General features: G+C 41.2%; 1 protein-coding gene across 1 annotated transcript in view; it reads left to right on the top strand.

Annotated features, from left to right (window-relative positions):
• The window catches only part of LOC111227043 (voltage-dependent P/Q-type calcium channel subunit alpha-1A-like), a 92,416-nt gene that overhangs the window by 19,485 nt on the left and 57,167 nt on the right, over positions 1-15,764 (top strand). Inside the window, 13 exon segments of the mRNA XM_022752413.1 lie at positions 4-143; positions 7,250-7,341; positions 8,225-8,377; positions 8,804-8,991; positions 11,161-11,264; positions 11,512-11,627; positions 12,353-12,397; positions 12,525-12,608; positions 13,303-13,509; positions 14,532-14,644; positions 14,871-14,983; positions 15,094-15,254; positions 15,645-15,697. Coding sequence (XP_022608134.1) covers positions 4-143; positions 7,250-7,341; positions 8,225-8,377; positions 8,804-8,991; positions 11,161-11,264; positions 11,512-11,627; positions 12,353-12,397; positions 12,525-12,608; positions 13,303-13,509; positions 14,532-14,644; positions 14,871-14,983; positions 15,094-15,254; positions 15,645-15,697 — 1,569 coding nt within the window.

Genomic DNA, 15,764 nt, shown 5'->3' with positions numbered 1-15,764 from the left:
CAGGATGATACAGAGCCGTACTTCATAGGAATCTTCTGTTTTGAGTCCGGAATAAAAATTCTGGCACTTGGTTTCGCCTTCCACAAGAACTCCTACCTGAGGAACGGATGGAACGTCATGGATTTTGTAGTGGTACTCACAGGGTGAGTGGCAAGCAAACATGAGCTGAACACACACACACATTACAAGCACACACATACATGCACAGTCAGTGCCTGCAGGAATACTCACATGCACACACAGTTAGGCAAACGCAAGGTCAGAATCAGATGTGGCTTTCCCTCAGCTTTAACTTCAACTAAAACTGGACAAAAGCAAGTCATTTAACATGTGTGTTACTGTGTGGTTGTGCATGTATATGTGTGTGTTTGTGAGTGTCCTTTCCCTGCTTCTTTGCCCTAATGAATGGCCCCATCTGGGCCAGGCAGCAGTCAGATCACAGAGCAAAACTGCAGGCAGCCAGCAACCTGGGTAGTGAACAAATGTCACCACAATATACACAGAGACAGGGGGTGGGGGTGGGGGGGTGGGGGCACAGAGGAAAGAGACATTGGATAGGAGGTAAGAAAAGAGCATGTGTTGGTGGCTAGTAGAGACAGAAAGGTGAAGGGTAACAAATGGAAAGAGACAATGCAAGAGTGCAGGAAGTGAAGGAAAACAAGCAAGAGAGGGACAATAATGAGGGATAGCAGTACAATAACAGCACCATAAAATAGGCTTATTTTTCATATAGGTGATTTGTACAGGTTTGACAGCAGAACAGAGACAATGTGTTAAGACCAACAATAAAAATGTCAGTTGCTCCAACTGCCAACTGGAATGCTAAAAACGGGGGTTAGTTAATGGGGCCGCCATGATATCTTAAAGCTCAATGAGAAGGTGAAGATGAGGGCAAAAGGAAGAAATGGGATGTAGTCTGTGACGGACAGGGTGTCAACAAGGGTGAGTTAAGACACATGATAGGATTAGCGCGATGGAATTACTATCACTGATTAGATTATAGGTCATAGAAAAGGACCAGAGTAGATAGATAATATGATGGAGTGACAGAAATAAAGCATGTGAGTGTACACACAAGCAGGTTTACATTTCATTTTTCAGTGATGCAGAAAAGGTGCACTGATTCATCTATTTCCCATCATGCATCCATCTTTTGATACGTTCCGTCCATATGACTGTATGGAATGTCATTTCTTCTTTAAAAAGCTTTCTTTTGTATGTCCATAGGCGCTGCAGGCTGTGTGATGATGTGTTTACAACTGTCACATGTTGCTCTGTGCGCACAGTTTGTGTTTGCAGATTATGTGATTTGATTGTGATTTAGATGAATACGTCTGTATGAGTGATGGGTCATTGAAAAGAGGAAAATCTGTATTAAATGTCTGTGAAGGTCTTACTGTTGACACAAGAATACCCCCAGAGCAGATATCTCAGATTTGCCCACAGCACATCTGAATATTCCCACAAAGCTTAATGATTGATTGATACCCGTTTCATATTTTAACAACACACTGTACTTAAAGCCTGCTTCAGTTGACACACATTAAACTGCACATTACATTGATTCTGTCTATTAAAACAGAGAGAAACGGAGCGGTTTCCTTCTGTCATTTGCTCAATTGCAGTAAGTCACGTAGTAAAACTGTGTTACTATAGGTTACTATGTCCACTGAAATTAGGGTGTGGGAGTACTGGCACAGTCTGTGATGCTGAGGTCATTGCATGTTTGTGTGTGTGCATGTGGTGATTTGGAGAGAGGGTTTCATAAACCTTGCACATCTTTGCTGACAAAGCAGCACTGAAACTAGTCATGGCCCCCCTCGGCCCTCACTCACACACACACACACACACACACACATACACACACGCACACACACACACACACACACACACACACACTCAGCGCTCAGTCTGGCAGTATGTCCTTATGCTTTAATAAGAGCAATCATGAAGCCAAGCTCATCTCAGCGTGGCACAACAGAGTGACTGTAAGAGAGAAGAGGAGTGAGAGGATGAGTGTCAACGAGACAGCAGGGGATGCAGAGAGGAAGGAAGGAAAGAAAGGAGAGGTGGAGTTGTGTTTTTCTAATAGGAAATCTTTATGTTTATGTTTGGAAAATGAAAGCCTCTGAGCAAGCGTGACACAGCAGTTAAATCATCTCCTGTAGGCAGAGGCATTGCCGGTGTTGTAGTGGAGATGCTGCTCCTACACCTAAGCAGAACATTTCCTCACATTTAATGTCCAAATGACGTTAAAGCCTGTGTCTCTCATAACAACCCCCCTTTTAATATTGTAACCAGAAACTACTTCCTGTGTTCGTTTTTGAAAAGAACAAACCTGAGCTTTGCTGTGTAGGTCTTTAGTCTCTCTTTAGGTGCATTCCCTCTATTTCCAAAGAGTCCTGGTTGCAACATGGAGGTCATCCAGCATGTTTGTAGGCAATCTAACAGTCCTCCAGACCATAGCTGGATTTAGTGTGATTTAGTCTCTCCATCTTCTTTCTCTCTCCCTTCATACGGCACTATATTGTGAATTCAGATGTAAAGTGATGAAGGTGAAAGAAGAATTTCAGGACTAAAAATAAATCACAGAAAAATAAATTGGTAAAGAAGAGAGAGGAAAGAGACAGGGGACATACTAATTAAGGTCCAGAGGAAGAACTGAGAAAGTTTTCTGAAATGAAAATTATCGCGGAGCAACAACAAAGCTCTAATTCAAAGATTTTCACAAAGTAAACAACATATTTACGTTGCATAGTAAACAAGTCTCAAAAAACACAGTGTAGTCTTGTTCTCTCTGTTAACCAGCTGTGTTGTTACCATTTTCAACAAAGGTGGATATTGCAGCACTTACAGCACGCATACTGTACATTCCCATGATGCATTATCTGAACTGACTGAAGTCGATACATTTTACACACACAAGCACGCACACACATACAAACACACACAGAGAGTCTTTGTCGAGCTTTCTATGAATGGCCGTTGTGTTTTTAGCCGTGCAGCTCTTTGAAGATGAAAGGCTACTTGGCCTTTCTACCCACCTCTGGCCGAAACCTTTGATAACACACTGACCAGTGCACACGCACACGCATGCGTGCGCGCACACACATTTCCACTTCAAACATTCCTTTCCATTTCCTACTCACTCCTAGTGCACTTGTAGGCGCTGTCTTTAATCGCATACAAAGACAAACACACAAATGGCACTTAACATGTCTGAATAGATTAGCTATTCACTCTACAACCTTGTTGGATGTTAGTTGATTAGTATTCATCCATGGGTTTGTGCCCAAGTGTGTGTGTGTGTGTGTGTGTGTGTGTGTGTGTGTGTGTGTGTGTGTGTGTGTGTGTGTGTGTGTGTGTGTGTGTGTTGACCTATCTGTTGTAGTAAATTGCCTGAGTGATTTGGCACTGGGAATAAGCTAGTTGTTTTTTATGCCCACTATTGATTATTAGTCCAATTACCCTTAGTTTATAGCCATTCTTGCCTTGCATCCTCGCCCCTGTGGCACGGCCCTCTACACTTGTTCATGTGCTTTTGATTACATACAACTGGTACAGTGACGTGAAGGAAGTCAGCATGGAAGGGCCTTTCAGTGACCTTGAAATCAACTAAAATTGAACCTGAAATTTGCTACATCTGTAACATAATGTTAATAAGAATAATGACTGATCTTTATCCAAAAAATAGGTTTAATGTTAATATGAGAGAGAATTAAAGATTATGCAGATACATTAAATATGAAATAGTTGAATCATGGGACCAGAGGAAAGCAAAGAGACAAGAAAAGCAGAGAATTTGGGGAAGAGAAGAAGCAGGTTGGTCAGTGATGTGGACTAAGATAATTAGCCACATTCAGCTGAAGTCAGCAAGAACAGCAGACGGAGAGTGCAGGCAAAAAAGATTGTGTTTGTATAATGTGTTGGATTCCCATGAGAAGGGGTCAGTGGGGAGATTGTGTAATAGCAATATTGCTTAATGTGATAACCCCTTAATCATAAAGTGCAGGTTGTATGTCTGTGTGTGTATTAAGTGTATAAGATGTACTGTAGACAGCATCTCTGTCCCTGACAAGGAAGAAATTGTTTTCCATTGGTTATTCCAAATGCCCTAGTTTCCAGTGTGCATACGTGAAGAAAATTATTCACACTCAATATGTTTGATCTACAACCAGAGCCTGTTGATGTGTGTGTATGTGTGTTTGGTTTTTATCATCTATGTGTCTTTGTATGTATGTGTGTGTGTGTGTGTGTGTGTGTGTATGTGTACATGTGTGTTTTTCTGTGTGAGTTGCGATACATTTACATTAAAGAGAGAAGAGAGGAGGATGAAAACAATCAATCAGGCTCCTCCCATGGCCCTGTTACCAAGGTGATACAGAGATTCTATCAATGAGCCAAGGTCCCTGTTGCCATGGAAACACTTATGAATGAGAAAGGGCCCAGTCACCGTGGAGACGGTGTGAATGAGGAACTGCCTCATCGGCCTGACACTGTTTGTGACAGCGGATGCTGTTAAGAGACTGAATTCTTCATCGCTGTCATCATCATGATCATTACCATCATCGTCATCAGTGTTGTCATCATCATCGTTATGTGAGGGTTTTACTCAAATGGATACTGTATTCCATCCCCGAGTATGTGTGTGTGTATGTGTGACATACACACATACTCATACTCGTTTGCCATATACTCGTGTGTGTGTGTGTGTGTGTGTGTGTGTGTGCATTCAGTCAGCATACAGTGTGATACTGTATTCTGTATTTCCAGGAGGATATGCAGATTATTCTTTTCTGAAACTCCAGCCGTCAGCAATGTTAAACTCTCCGTCCACACATACATTCACACTCATTCAACTCTATTTATAGTGTAAATATTCAATGGAAATCAGCAGCCCAGATAATCATCATCTTATTCATCTCTCAGTCTGAATTTTGCTTTTTGTTCATTATTCTCGCTTTTAGTCCTCCTCTCTTTCCACCATGTATTCATTGCATTTCTTTCCCATTGTGTAATACATACTGTATCACGCCTTCCTTGCCTACATCACCCCCCCCACCCCCACCCCACCCCTTTTATTGTCGTCCTCAATTGCATCAGAGCAGTTTTCTGTGTTGCCCAGCATCTTCTAGGCTAATGTGTTCATGAGCAAAGCACTAAATCCTTTACCTGCGTTGTGGGTGATGTTGTGTAGGTGAGCCTGCACTCTGACCTCCCTGTGAAGGAGAGTTCTCAACTATACCATATTGTTATTAAACAGTAGCACTAAACATTTATACAACAGTCCGTCAGAGTAATGCAATGCAAGATTCATGCTCCAGAATGAATGGACAGAGAGCTAACTCTAACCTGTAAGTAGCATTACATTCAAAGTATTATGTAAATCATTATGTAATTCAATATATTGGAACAAAGGGATCATTTCCAGGAAAATAATATGATTATCAAATATTAATGAGACAACATATTTCTCTGCTAGAATCCACTGAATGTATTTTTAATAAAAATCTTTAGAGATTTTGAATTTATAAATATAAAAAGACCCTCTCCCAAATTTCATTCAAATCTTTTGACAAGTTTAACAGAAAAACAAACAATGTAACCCACTTGGCATGCATTGTTTCCATGCAAAAATGAAAAAGTGTTGCCTTGTTTAGGTTTCTTTGCATCTTTTCTCCGCCAAGTATCGTGATAGCATTTTTTAATAAGACTCCCTTTTTTGGTTATTAAAAATTGTGATGTAATTTGCTGAGTGGGACATTTAACTGTTCAAACATACTTGTCGCTGCTCCCTGATGGATAAACTTTTTTATGGAGCCACTGTTTTAAACATATCTTGGTACTTCTTTTCTGTAACTTCTTGTTAATAATTGGTTGCCATATCTTCTAATAGCGATACAGTATATTGGCAATAAGCTTATATAAATATTATATCAATCAATATAATAATTTATGGTTTTAGCTCTAATTAATATCCCACCCATTATTTACATTCTGTGTTTCTTTGAAAATGGTAGAAATTAGGATTCATTGTATTGCTCAAGGATAAGTTTGTCATAATGTTTTTTGGCTACACATGCAGCTGAAGTACAGTAATGCCGCGTGACCAAACCAGGAACCTCTCAGTTACAAGTCAGCCTCTGATGAGGCATTTGATATCACACAATGTCATTACAAGGACCCCAGTCTATACTAGTGATGGAGCATCTACCGATGGGGGCTTGCTGGTAATGCAATACTGCATTCAAAACCACAGCTGAGTATACCTTCATCCATAGATCCTGGGTCAGTGTTACTTTTCACTTCTTGGCCAATTTTATGGGTTTCCAAGCAAAGCAGGCTGACTTCAAACCTGTGATTAAGGCTCTGCTGTGTCACTGGGCCTCTTAGTGGAACAGAGGAAAGTGGAAATGTGTCAGAGAGACAGAGAGAGAGAGAGAGGGAAGAGAGAGAGAAGTGGGAAGGAGGATGATTCACTGTGTGCGTCAGAGGAGGGGACTGACTGGAAGTCTGGCGGCACAAGGGAACATCTTAACCCTCTCAAGTACACACATACACACTCGTGCTGTCTACTACTCTTTGTTCGGGTGATGAGCAGCGGTACAGGTGCTGTGACACAGACCCCAACACATTTACTCTGCAGTCCGATGACATACTGAAGAGAAATCATTTAAACGTACCAAGATTGAAAATAAGCAGAAATAAGCAAGTCAGCATCTCTGATCCTCCGCATCTGCCAGTGCTCCCTCCCCCTCTCTCTTTTGTCTTTCTTTCTCTCTCGCTCTGTCTCTCTGTGCCTCTAACTTTCTCTCTCTTCCACCCTCCCTCTTTGTCCTCCCATCTCCTCTCTCCTCCCCATCACTCCATCTCTCTCCTTTTTCATTTTATAATCCCTCTGTCATGCCGATACAAAACACTCTCCCTTCAGCCCATCCCTGTCTCATCCTGATACACTTCTCCGTCCTACTTCACTTGTCAGCTCTATTGATCAGCTCAGCTCTTGCAGGATTTACATACAGTGCTCACCCAGTTGCTTGTAAAGACCTGGCATGGGTGTGTGTTAAAATGACTGTGTGTGTGTGTGTGTGTGTGTGTGTGTGTGTGTGTGTGTGTGTGTGTGTTCGTAAAAGCGAGAAAGACAGGGAGAGGCAAGGAGAAGCCGACTGACAGTGACAAGCTCGGCCAGCTTAAATATTGATTGCCCGTGCACACTTACACTTTTATGCATTTGCCTCTTTCCCTTCAGGATCCTGTCCACTGTGGGTTCAGATTTCGACTTGCGGACCCTCAGGGCTGTGCGAGTATTGAGGCCCCTCAAACTGGTGTCCGGTATTCCCAGTAAGTCAAAACTCCTCATCTGAAGTATGACACTGAAAAATAAAGACTTTATTTATTCATTTATTTTTTATTTTTTGCTAGCTTTTGTCCTTTGTCCCAAACAGCTTCTTTTTTATTCCTTAGCAGCTGAGAAAATGATATTTCTTTTATGTGCAGAACAGTTTCAGGTTTTATTTGAGGATCAAAATAGCATGGAGAAGCATTTTGTGTCAAGGTTTTATGCAGCTTCTGTGTTTTTCTGCATAATGCACCCAAAGTGTTCTAACAAAAGTGGTTCTTCTATGCACTCTGCTCCTTTTTTTAAAAAAAAAAAATGTTATAGTGGCAGTAGCGTTCCAGCACCACTGCAGTGTTATTAATAGATTTGACTCCACTACAGGGCTGAACAGCCAAACCAAGGCTTACTCATCATAAAAGTCACTAAGCTTCCTGTGAAAACCAAATTAGAGTTCCATTACCATATATGATGTATATTTGGAGAACAAAACAACATTTGGCATGAAATTCAAATTCACTGTAGAGTGTTGGCTTCTTCTGTTTGCCAGGATGATTTGTTTAGAAAGAACCTCAGGTGTGGTTTATTTTTACCTCAACCAAATGTGTAGCATTTCACTGGCTATGTTTTGTGATGACAAATTCAGTATCTCCATCACATACTGTAGTGTGTGTCAGGTAAAAGATTAATAATGTAATCTGAGAGACCTGGTGTAAGTGTGTGATGTACTGTAAATCATAATCTGATTGTTTTATCATATCTATGGTTTTTCAGTTCAACAGCTCAACCTAATGCTAATGGCTGAAAACACATTAAATTATTATTACTGATGATTTACACCGATGATCGTTCCAAAAATGTAAATACTGTGCACCCTGTGTCCTCCAGGCTTACAGGTGGTGCTCAAATCCATCATGAAGGCCATGATTCCTCTGCTGCAAATTGGCCTGCTGCTTTTCTTTGCCATCCTCATGTTCGCCATCATCGGCCTGGAGTTCTACATGGGCAAATTCCACAAAACCTGCTTTGACAATCACACAGGTAAAGGAGTCAGTGTCAAGTCAGGATGCTAACTGCTTGTCCCAGTGAAAACCATGCCTGTTCTGGTTGAGGAAGACTGGAAGTGCTAAAATAAGAAATGCAATTTAGTTCAACTTTAGCGATAGAGTGTTTGTGGTACATCTATTCTACGTTTCTGTGATGAGATGAGGTCTCACTCATTGGTAATATCTGTTTAAATACCAACTTTTCTCGATATGGAGTTGAGATTTTGGAATCCCAGAAAATGTGTCTGTATAATTGCTGTGTCATTCCTACTTTATGTACCATTTACCTTTTATATATTTAATTCCAGAAAGTAAGGGGCAACATACTATTTTGAGCCAATGGATATCATGCTCCTAGAAAACAAACTACATATTTGCATGTGCCTGCCTTTTGTTTTGAAACACTTCCTCTCATGTTCAGGTGAGATCCGAGAAGAGTTTCCATGCGGGACAGAGCTTCCGTCGCGGCTGTGTCCAGAGGGCACCATGTGTAGATCGTACTGGCTGGGACCAAACTATGGCATTACCCAGTTTGACAACATCCTGTTTGCTATTCTCACCGTCTTCCAGTGTATCACCATGGAGGGCTGGACTGACCTGCTCTACTATGTACGTACTGCTGAACACTGATTGGAAACATATTTACACACTCAGTAGTCAAGCAGCAGTGAAAGACATTGAAGGAACCAGTTATTTTGGAGGGGATTTCAGGAGTAGGCTACTGGGTAACCAGTCAATCCGTGATTTGCTGGTCTGTGTGCCAGGAGGTTTAGGCGAGAATATAAAGGATCATTCCAGTAAAGAAGATGAGAACTCAGTCTTTGTCATGGATGGGCTGCAGCCCCAACCAAACACCTTGGCCAATTAATCAATTCATTATTTAATAGTTAAATTAGTTATTATTTCATAGTTGAAATTATACAGTATCATTTTGTTTTCCATGTTGACAATGCCTTTGTTTGGCAAGTATTTAAAAGATTGTCATATTTGGGGGCCATTTTGTGTGAGCAAAACTGCCACACAGTATCTGGAAGAAAAGCAAAAATTAAGTATCAAGTTAAATGCAGCTGAATTTAGGTCTTATGTTTGTCTAACATGTCTGTCAATAGCCACAATAGTGTTTTCAGTCTTCGGTCTCAGGCTGCAGAACCGCACCACAAAAGATTTTTTTTTTGTCTCATGAAATGAAAAGTGTTAAAACCTCCAATCATTTTCACCTGTGCACACTGTGCATTAGCCCATAAAATGGGCACCAGGTCTCGAACAGTGTCATCACTCATGCCCAAGACTGAATAGTTCCCTGCTGTCAGTGGCAACGGTTGCTATGGTTACCAGAGGCAGATGAGGGTCTTTGAGTGTTACTGTAGCCGTCTCTTTACCCTCCCTCAGTCCATCTAATTCTTCCCATTGCTCTTTTTCTTTCTTTTCATTCCTTCTTTTTCTTCTTTCCTCCTTATCTTTCTCCCCCCTCCTTTTTCCTCCGTCATTCCTCCCTTCCTTCCTCCCTGTCACTCTCACTCGCTGTCTTTCTCCCTGTGTCCCTCCTTCCCGGTGCTGCTCTATATTTAAAAGGGCCTGTTCAGCCCAAGTTATTCTTGCAGCTGCTGGGGAGGGGAGCGATAAAAGTTTAATGGTAGAAAAAAGGGTCTGCGGTACGTTGGGTACACAGCGCCAATGCCAGCCTACATGCAGGAAGAAGGAAAGATGGAGAGTGCAATGTAGGGAAAAGGAGAGGCAGTCTGGAGGTGTGAAAGGCTAAAATGAAGAATCAATGTCGAGTCTGATCAGTGACAGCGAGGAGGAATGGAAAGATTGAAGGAATTAATACAATGAAGGAAAGAATAAAAACAAATGAGTGGGCATCGAAAGGACACAATAGGGATGGGAAAAGCAGGAGGAAGGGGTTCTGAAGAAGGTGCAAAAAAGAGGGAGAAAATAATACGGAATGAAAAAAGAAAATGAGAGGAGGGTCTGGTCAGGAGTTAGAGAGAGAGGAAGAGAGCAAAGCATTTGTTATACATTATTTAGTCTGCACAGAGCAGCTAAATAGAGTGGCAGATATGCATTTACTTATTGAGATGACTTAAAGCAAAGTCATGTCAGCCCTGCTGTTGTTTATATTTCTAACTGCAGTGGACAGGCCTCTGTCTTTTTAATGGCCCCACTGTCTGGATATTTAACGAGTTTAAGGTAAATTTGCATGATGACAACATGATCATGTTTACTTCAAATGAAAACAAATTACATTTATGGACACGTAGCATGTGTGCGCTACCTGGATGCAAATACTGGAAATGCATGTTAATTTAACAAGCAGGCCTAATAAATAGCAGTTATTTTCGTTGGTGCAGGGGTGATGAAACAGACTTTAACATGACCTCAACTTTGATCACAGGCAGACCAAAACATATGCCATTACAGCTGATTCATGCAGCAGCAGTTATTCTACGTGTGCCTGCAGCTCACAGCCGACCGTAAAATTGGTCATACATATTATATACTCTTCTTTTGACCGAGTCACATTAAAGAATGTGTCATGTCTCAGTTGTTCAGATCGTAAGTTTTGGTGAATTTCCAAGTGTTCATTATTACATACTGTTAACCAAGTGCATTTCTGTTAGCTTAGATGCTATTATATCGAGTTCAGGGGCGCAGAGCAAAACATTGATTACTTTCTCTAATGTCTGTGTGTTTTTGTGTGTGTGTGTGTGTGTGTGTGTGTGTGTGTGTGTGTGTGTGTGTGTGTGTGTGTGTGTGCGCATGTGTGTTTGTTTCCAGAGCAACGATGCCTCAGGGAGTGCATGGAACTGGATGTACTTCATCCCCCTCATCATCATTGGCTCTTTCTTCATGCTCAACCTGGTGCTGGGTGTGTTGTCAGGGTAAGTGTCTGTTTGTGTGAGAGTGTTTGACCAAGCATAAAGGTTCTTTGTTTGTAATTTTTCATCCAGTATACATTAATAATGTAATAGATTTTGAGATGGATTTTGAAATTGTTGTAGTTTAGTGTATGTAAGCCACAGTTCAAATGTGAACTGTCTACATTAAAAGTGTCCACTGAGTTTGTGTGTGTGTGTGTGTGTGTGTGTGTGTGTGTGTGTGTGTGTGTGTGTGTGTTTGTCCCTGCAGGGAGTTTGCCAAAGAGAGAGAGCGTGTGGAGAACAGGAGTGAGTTCCTGAAGCTCAGAAGACAGCAGCAGATTGAAAGGGAACTTAATGGTTACCTGGAGTGGATCTGCAAAGCTGGTATGTACAGTACATACAGTAATACAGTGTATTATTGGTGTGTTTCATTTTCCACACAAAAAACACAAACAACCATAAAAACACATGGCAAAAACAATATTGTCGTGCATTTTGTCCCCAGGATTTCAATTACCAATCCATCAGGCATTTTGCAGATGTAGATATTTTTAATGCATTTATTATCAAACAATTTTGAAAACGGGTATGTAATTAATAAACGGTTATGTAGTTAAGTATGTAATTAAAGCAACATTTTCTGCTGGTGCTTCACAGTAGGAGTCTGTTAACAAAGAGGATGGCAAGGTTTAAAAACACGTGTTTGAAGACCCAACCTTTGCCCGTAGTTCTGTTTCTCTCGCTTGTCTTTTCACTGAGACCCATCTACTGAGGGCAGGAAAGATGTAGAGAAGATAAGAGGAATGGAGGGTTGGATGTTGGATGCTGGAAGGAGCGGATGAAGGGGTGGATAGAAAGGGCAGACCTTTGATCTTCTTGAAAAGACAATCCACATAAAAAGAAGGAAGCTAAAAAACAAAGGAGGGAGGGATGAGTAGCAAGCACAGGTGCAGGCCAAAGACTTTGTTTCCAGTTTTAATTAAAATGAGAAATGACATTAATGATTTAAAAAGAAAAAAAATTGGTTGATCTTGTGGAAGTCATCAAACATAAATTTAACATGGTTATATTACGCTTTATTAACACCTCTGTTTGTGTGTGTTTTTTAGAAGAGGTCATCTTGGCGGATGATGAAAATGAAAATGATTATGATGGTATGAATCTGCTGTTGTTTGTGTATGCATTAAAGGTTTTTTTGCATCATGCTAAAAGATATAGCACATCCAAGCACATCAATACTGTTGTGTCATAGAATTAACTCATGCTTTTTGTCTATCGCAGGATCCCGTAGGAGAGCCACTAAGAACCATAAGAGCAAAGCTGAGCTTCTAAACCCAGAGGAAGGAGAGGGAGATCTGGCAGTAGGTAAGATACACACACTCTCTCTCTCTCTCTCTCTCTCTCTCTCTCTCTCTCTCTCTCTCTCTCTCTCTCTCACTCACTCACTCACTCACTCACTCACTCACTCACTCGCTCATTCAAAGGCCAAACCACAGGTACATGCAGACGCAGATCTTATCTTGCGTATCAGCATTACTTGACCCTGCTCACCTTCCCTCTCCTTCCCTCTCCTCTCCTCCGCCGCTCTGCACTCCCCTCCTCATGTTACATTTTTTCTCCTGTCCTCAACCCCCCTCATCTTTCCACCTTTCTTCCGTCTAACCTGCCCTTGCCGCCTCCTCCCTATTTCTCTCCCCCAACACCTCTTTCTCCAGCCTTTTCATCCAAAGCAATTCTTCTCCTGTTCCTGTTTTCTCAAATGAAAAATGATTTTATTTTTGTTTTTGGACAGCACAACAGAAAACATAATCTATTAGAGAGATACCTGATAAGTCATAGAAACCTATGAAATAACATTACTGTATTAGGTCAAGTAGAACATTTTGTGTATGATCTTGTTATTTACTGAATCTCTGACTAAGTCACAAATCAGGGAAGGAGATGACAGTGTGTTATGTGCACAGTTTTGCTTTTTCCAGATGCTAAACGTACACAGTCACGCCAATAAACCACTGCTAACTTCACTGTATAGCTAATGATACCTTGCTTACCCTTCCAGGTTCACCGTTTGCCCGTGCCAGCTTGAAGAGCTCCAAGCTCGAAGGATCGACTTTCAAGCGGCGGGAGCGACGGCTGCGCTTCTTAATCCGACACGTTGTCAAGTCCCAGGCCTTCTACTGGACTGTACTGTGCTTGGTGGGCCTCAACACGCTGTGTGTGGCTGTAGTGCACTACGACCAGCCAGAACCACTTTCAGATTTTCTATGTGAGTAGGAGGTTGGGGGATAGATGGATACTTAGTGCGAGCATGCACAGATTATCTCTACAAATGCACAAATACTCTCATCACAGATTACTGGAAGGGAGTGGGTGAGCAAATTCTTAAGTAGATGTGACTACATCCATGAAAGAGCTGACCCAACCAGTTGACACAAGCACATCCAAACACACAATGTGCTCCTCTCGCATAGACTCTGAAAAAAATGCAAACTGTGTTTCGTTTGCATTTTTTGCAAGTATCCAGCACATATACACATACATATACTCACAGATAGTATAAAGGTTTTGAAATGAAGGACAAAATAGAAATAAGATGGTTTAAAAAAATAAAATGAAATAAAATGACTTATATGTTTAAAAAAATATATATGAAGGATTAAACATGGTTTGGAAAAATGGAAAGAATAATGGATATATGCATGAGTATACAGTGTAAAGACTTTCCACAACTATACACTGACCTTTCTCTCACAGTAGACCTTACAAAAGAATGAATTTGATTTAGATTCCAGACTAAACCACTTGGTGATTCACACTTGTTTTTAATGTTACAGAAAGTTTGATTCACTGGTTGATATTATTATAATGTTATAAAGAGTACAGTCTAGACCTCCTCTATTTGAAAAGTGCCTTGAGATAACTTCTATTGTGATTTGGCACTATATTAATAAAAATTGACTTGACTTGTTTCATACGTCACCCAAATGGTGTAACCCAGGCTACAAAAAGAAGGCATGTATATTTTTGCTAATTTAACAAAAAAATGAGGAAACTTCAATGTAAATGTAAATTGCATATTGCAAAAATAGCATTTTGCGTTTCAAATGCAGACATAAATACATGTATAGTAAAACACTACACCTCTATGGATGGATGGATGGACGGACGGATGGACAGACACAGGTTGAAGCATGTAGGGATAGATGGGCTCCTTTCGCGTTTGAGCTCCTCCTCCTCCTCCTCCTCCTCCTCCTCCTCCTCACTTCTCGTCTTCCTCCCTCCATGCAGATTTTGCTGAATTCACCTTCTTGGGGATATTCTTGACAGAGATGTTTGTAAAGATGTATGGCCTGGGCAGGCAGGCCTACCTCAACTCCTCCTTCAACTGCTTCGACTGCATTGTGAGTCCCACTGCACCTTGCGACACACACCCACACAAAGAAACCAACAAACACACAAACACAAACTCACCAGCAGGTGCAAACCCTCGCTTCACACACACACACACATGTGAAAACATGACTGTAAATACACACTTACACGCAAAAATGTAGCGATGATTTGCTGATGAGTGCATATTGTGCTCATGAATAACCACATGCTCGTGTGTGCTTGTCTTTGTATTAGGTGATATGTGGTAGCATATTTGAAGTGCTGTGGTCCATCATCCAGCCGGGCACGTCGTTTGGCATCAGTGTGCTACGAGCTCTCAGGTTATTGAGGATCTTCAAAGTCACCAAGTGAGTCAGTTGTAATATGATTGTATTATTTCCTACATTGATATAAAGGACCTAATATTACACTCATATCAACCACAACTAAACACACACCTTCTGTCTCCGTGTGTCAGGTACTGGGCATCTTTACGTAACCTCGTCGTCTCTCTGCTCAACTCCATGAAGTCCATCATCAGCTTGCTCTTCCTGCTCTTCCTCTTCATAGTTGTCTTTGCCCTGCTGGGCATGCAGCTCTTCGGAGGACAGTCAGTGCTGTTTTCCTTTACCTGAGCTTCTCTCTCTGTGTCTCTCTCTCCTTCCCTTTTAATAGTCCTCATTTAATCTTCCACTAAGAGATTAGTTTCTGTTAATTGCAAGGTTGCCCAAGTCATTTTTTGAGCAGTTTTTCAGACAGATATTTGTTGTGCTCTGTAAATGCTTTCTGTTCTCTTTTTTTCCTTTCTTTCCTTTCCTCTCCCTCTCTCACACTTCTCCTTTCCAACTCTCTCTCCTGTTTTTTTTTTNAGGACAAAACAATTAAAGGACTGAAGAGGATTTGCACAGGAGGAAGTGATATAAAATATAGAATGCTAATTTTAAATGTCATTAGCCAAAATCATAATTGTGCTAAATCGTGTCTACATGTTCAAGGTGTGTGTGTGTGTGTGTGTGTGTGTGTGTGTGNCTCCTCCGACCAACTTCGATACCTTCCCCGCAGCAATAATGACAGTGTTCCAGGTGAGCAGAGGAGACAATGTACTGTAAAGGGGAGGGAGGGAGAGGCTGGTGGATGGGGGGGTGGGGG

Source organism: Seriola dumerili, unplaced genomic scaffold (genome assembly GCF_002260705.1).
Source record: "Seriola dumerili isolate Sdu_G_001 unplaced genomic scaffold, Sdu_1.0 BDQW01000169.1, whole genome shotgun sequence".
Lineage (NCBI taxonomy): Eukaryota > Metazoa > Chordata > Actinopteri > Carangiformes > Carangidae > Seriola > Seriola dumerili.
The sequence above is the reverse complement of the archived record's forward strand: the minus strand, read 5'-3'. Positions and strand labels throughout refer to the sequence as shown.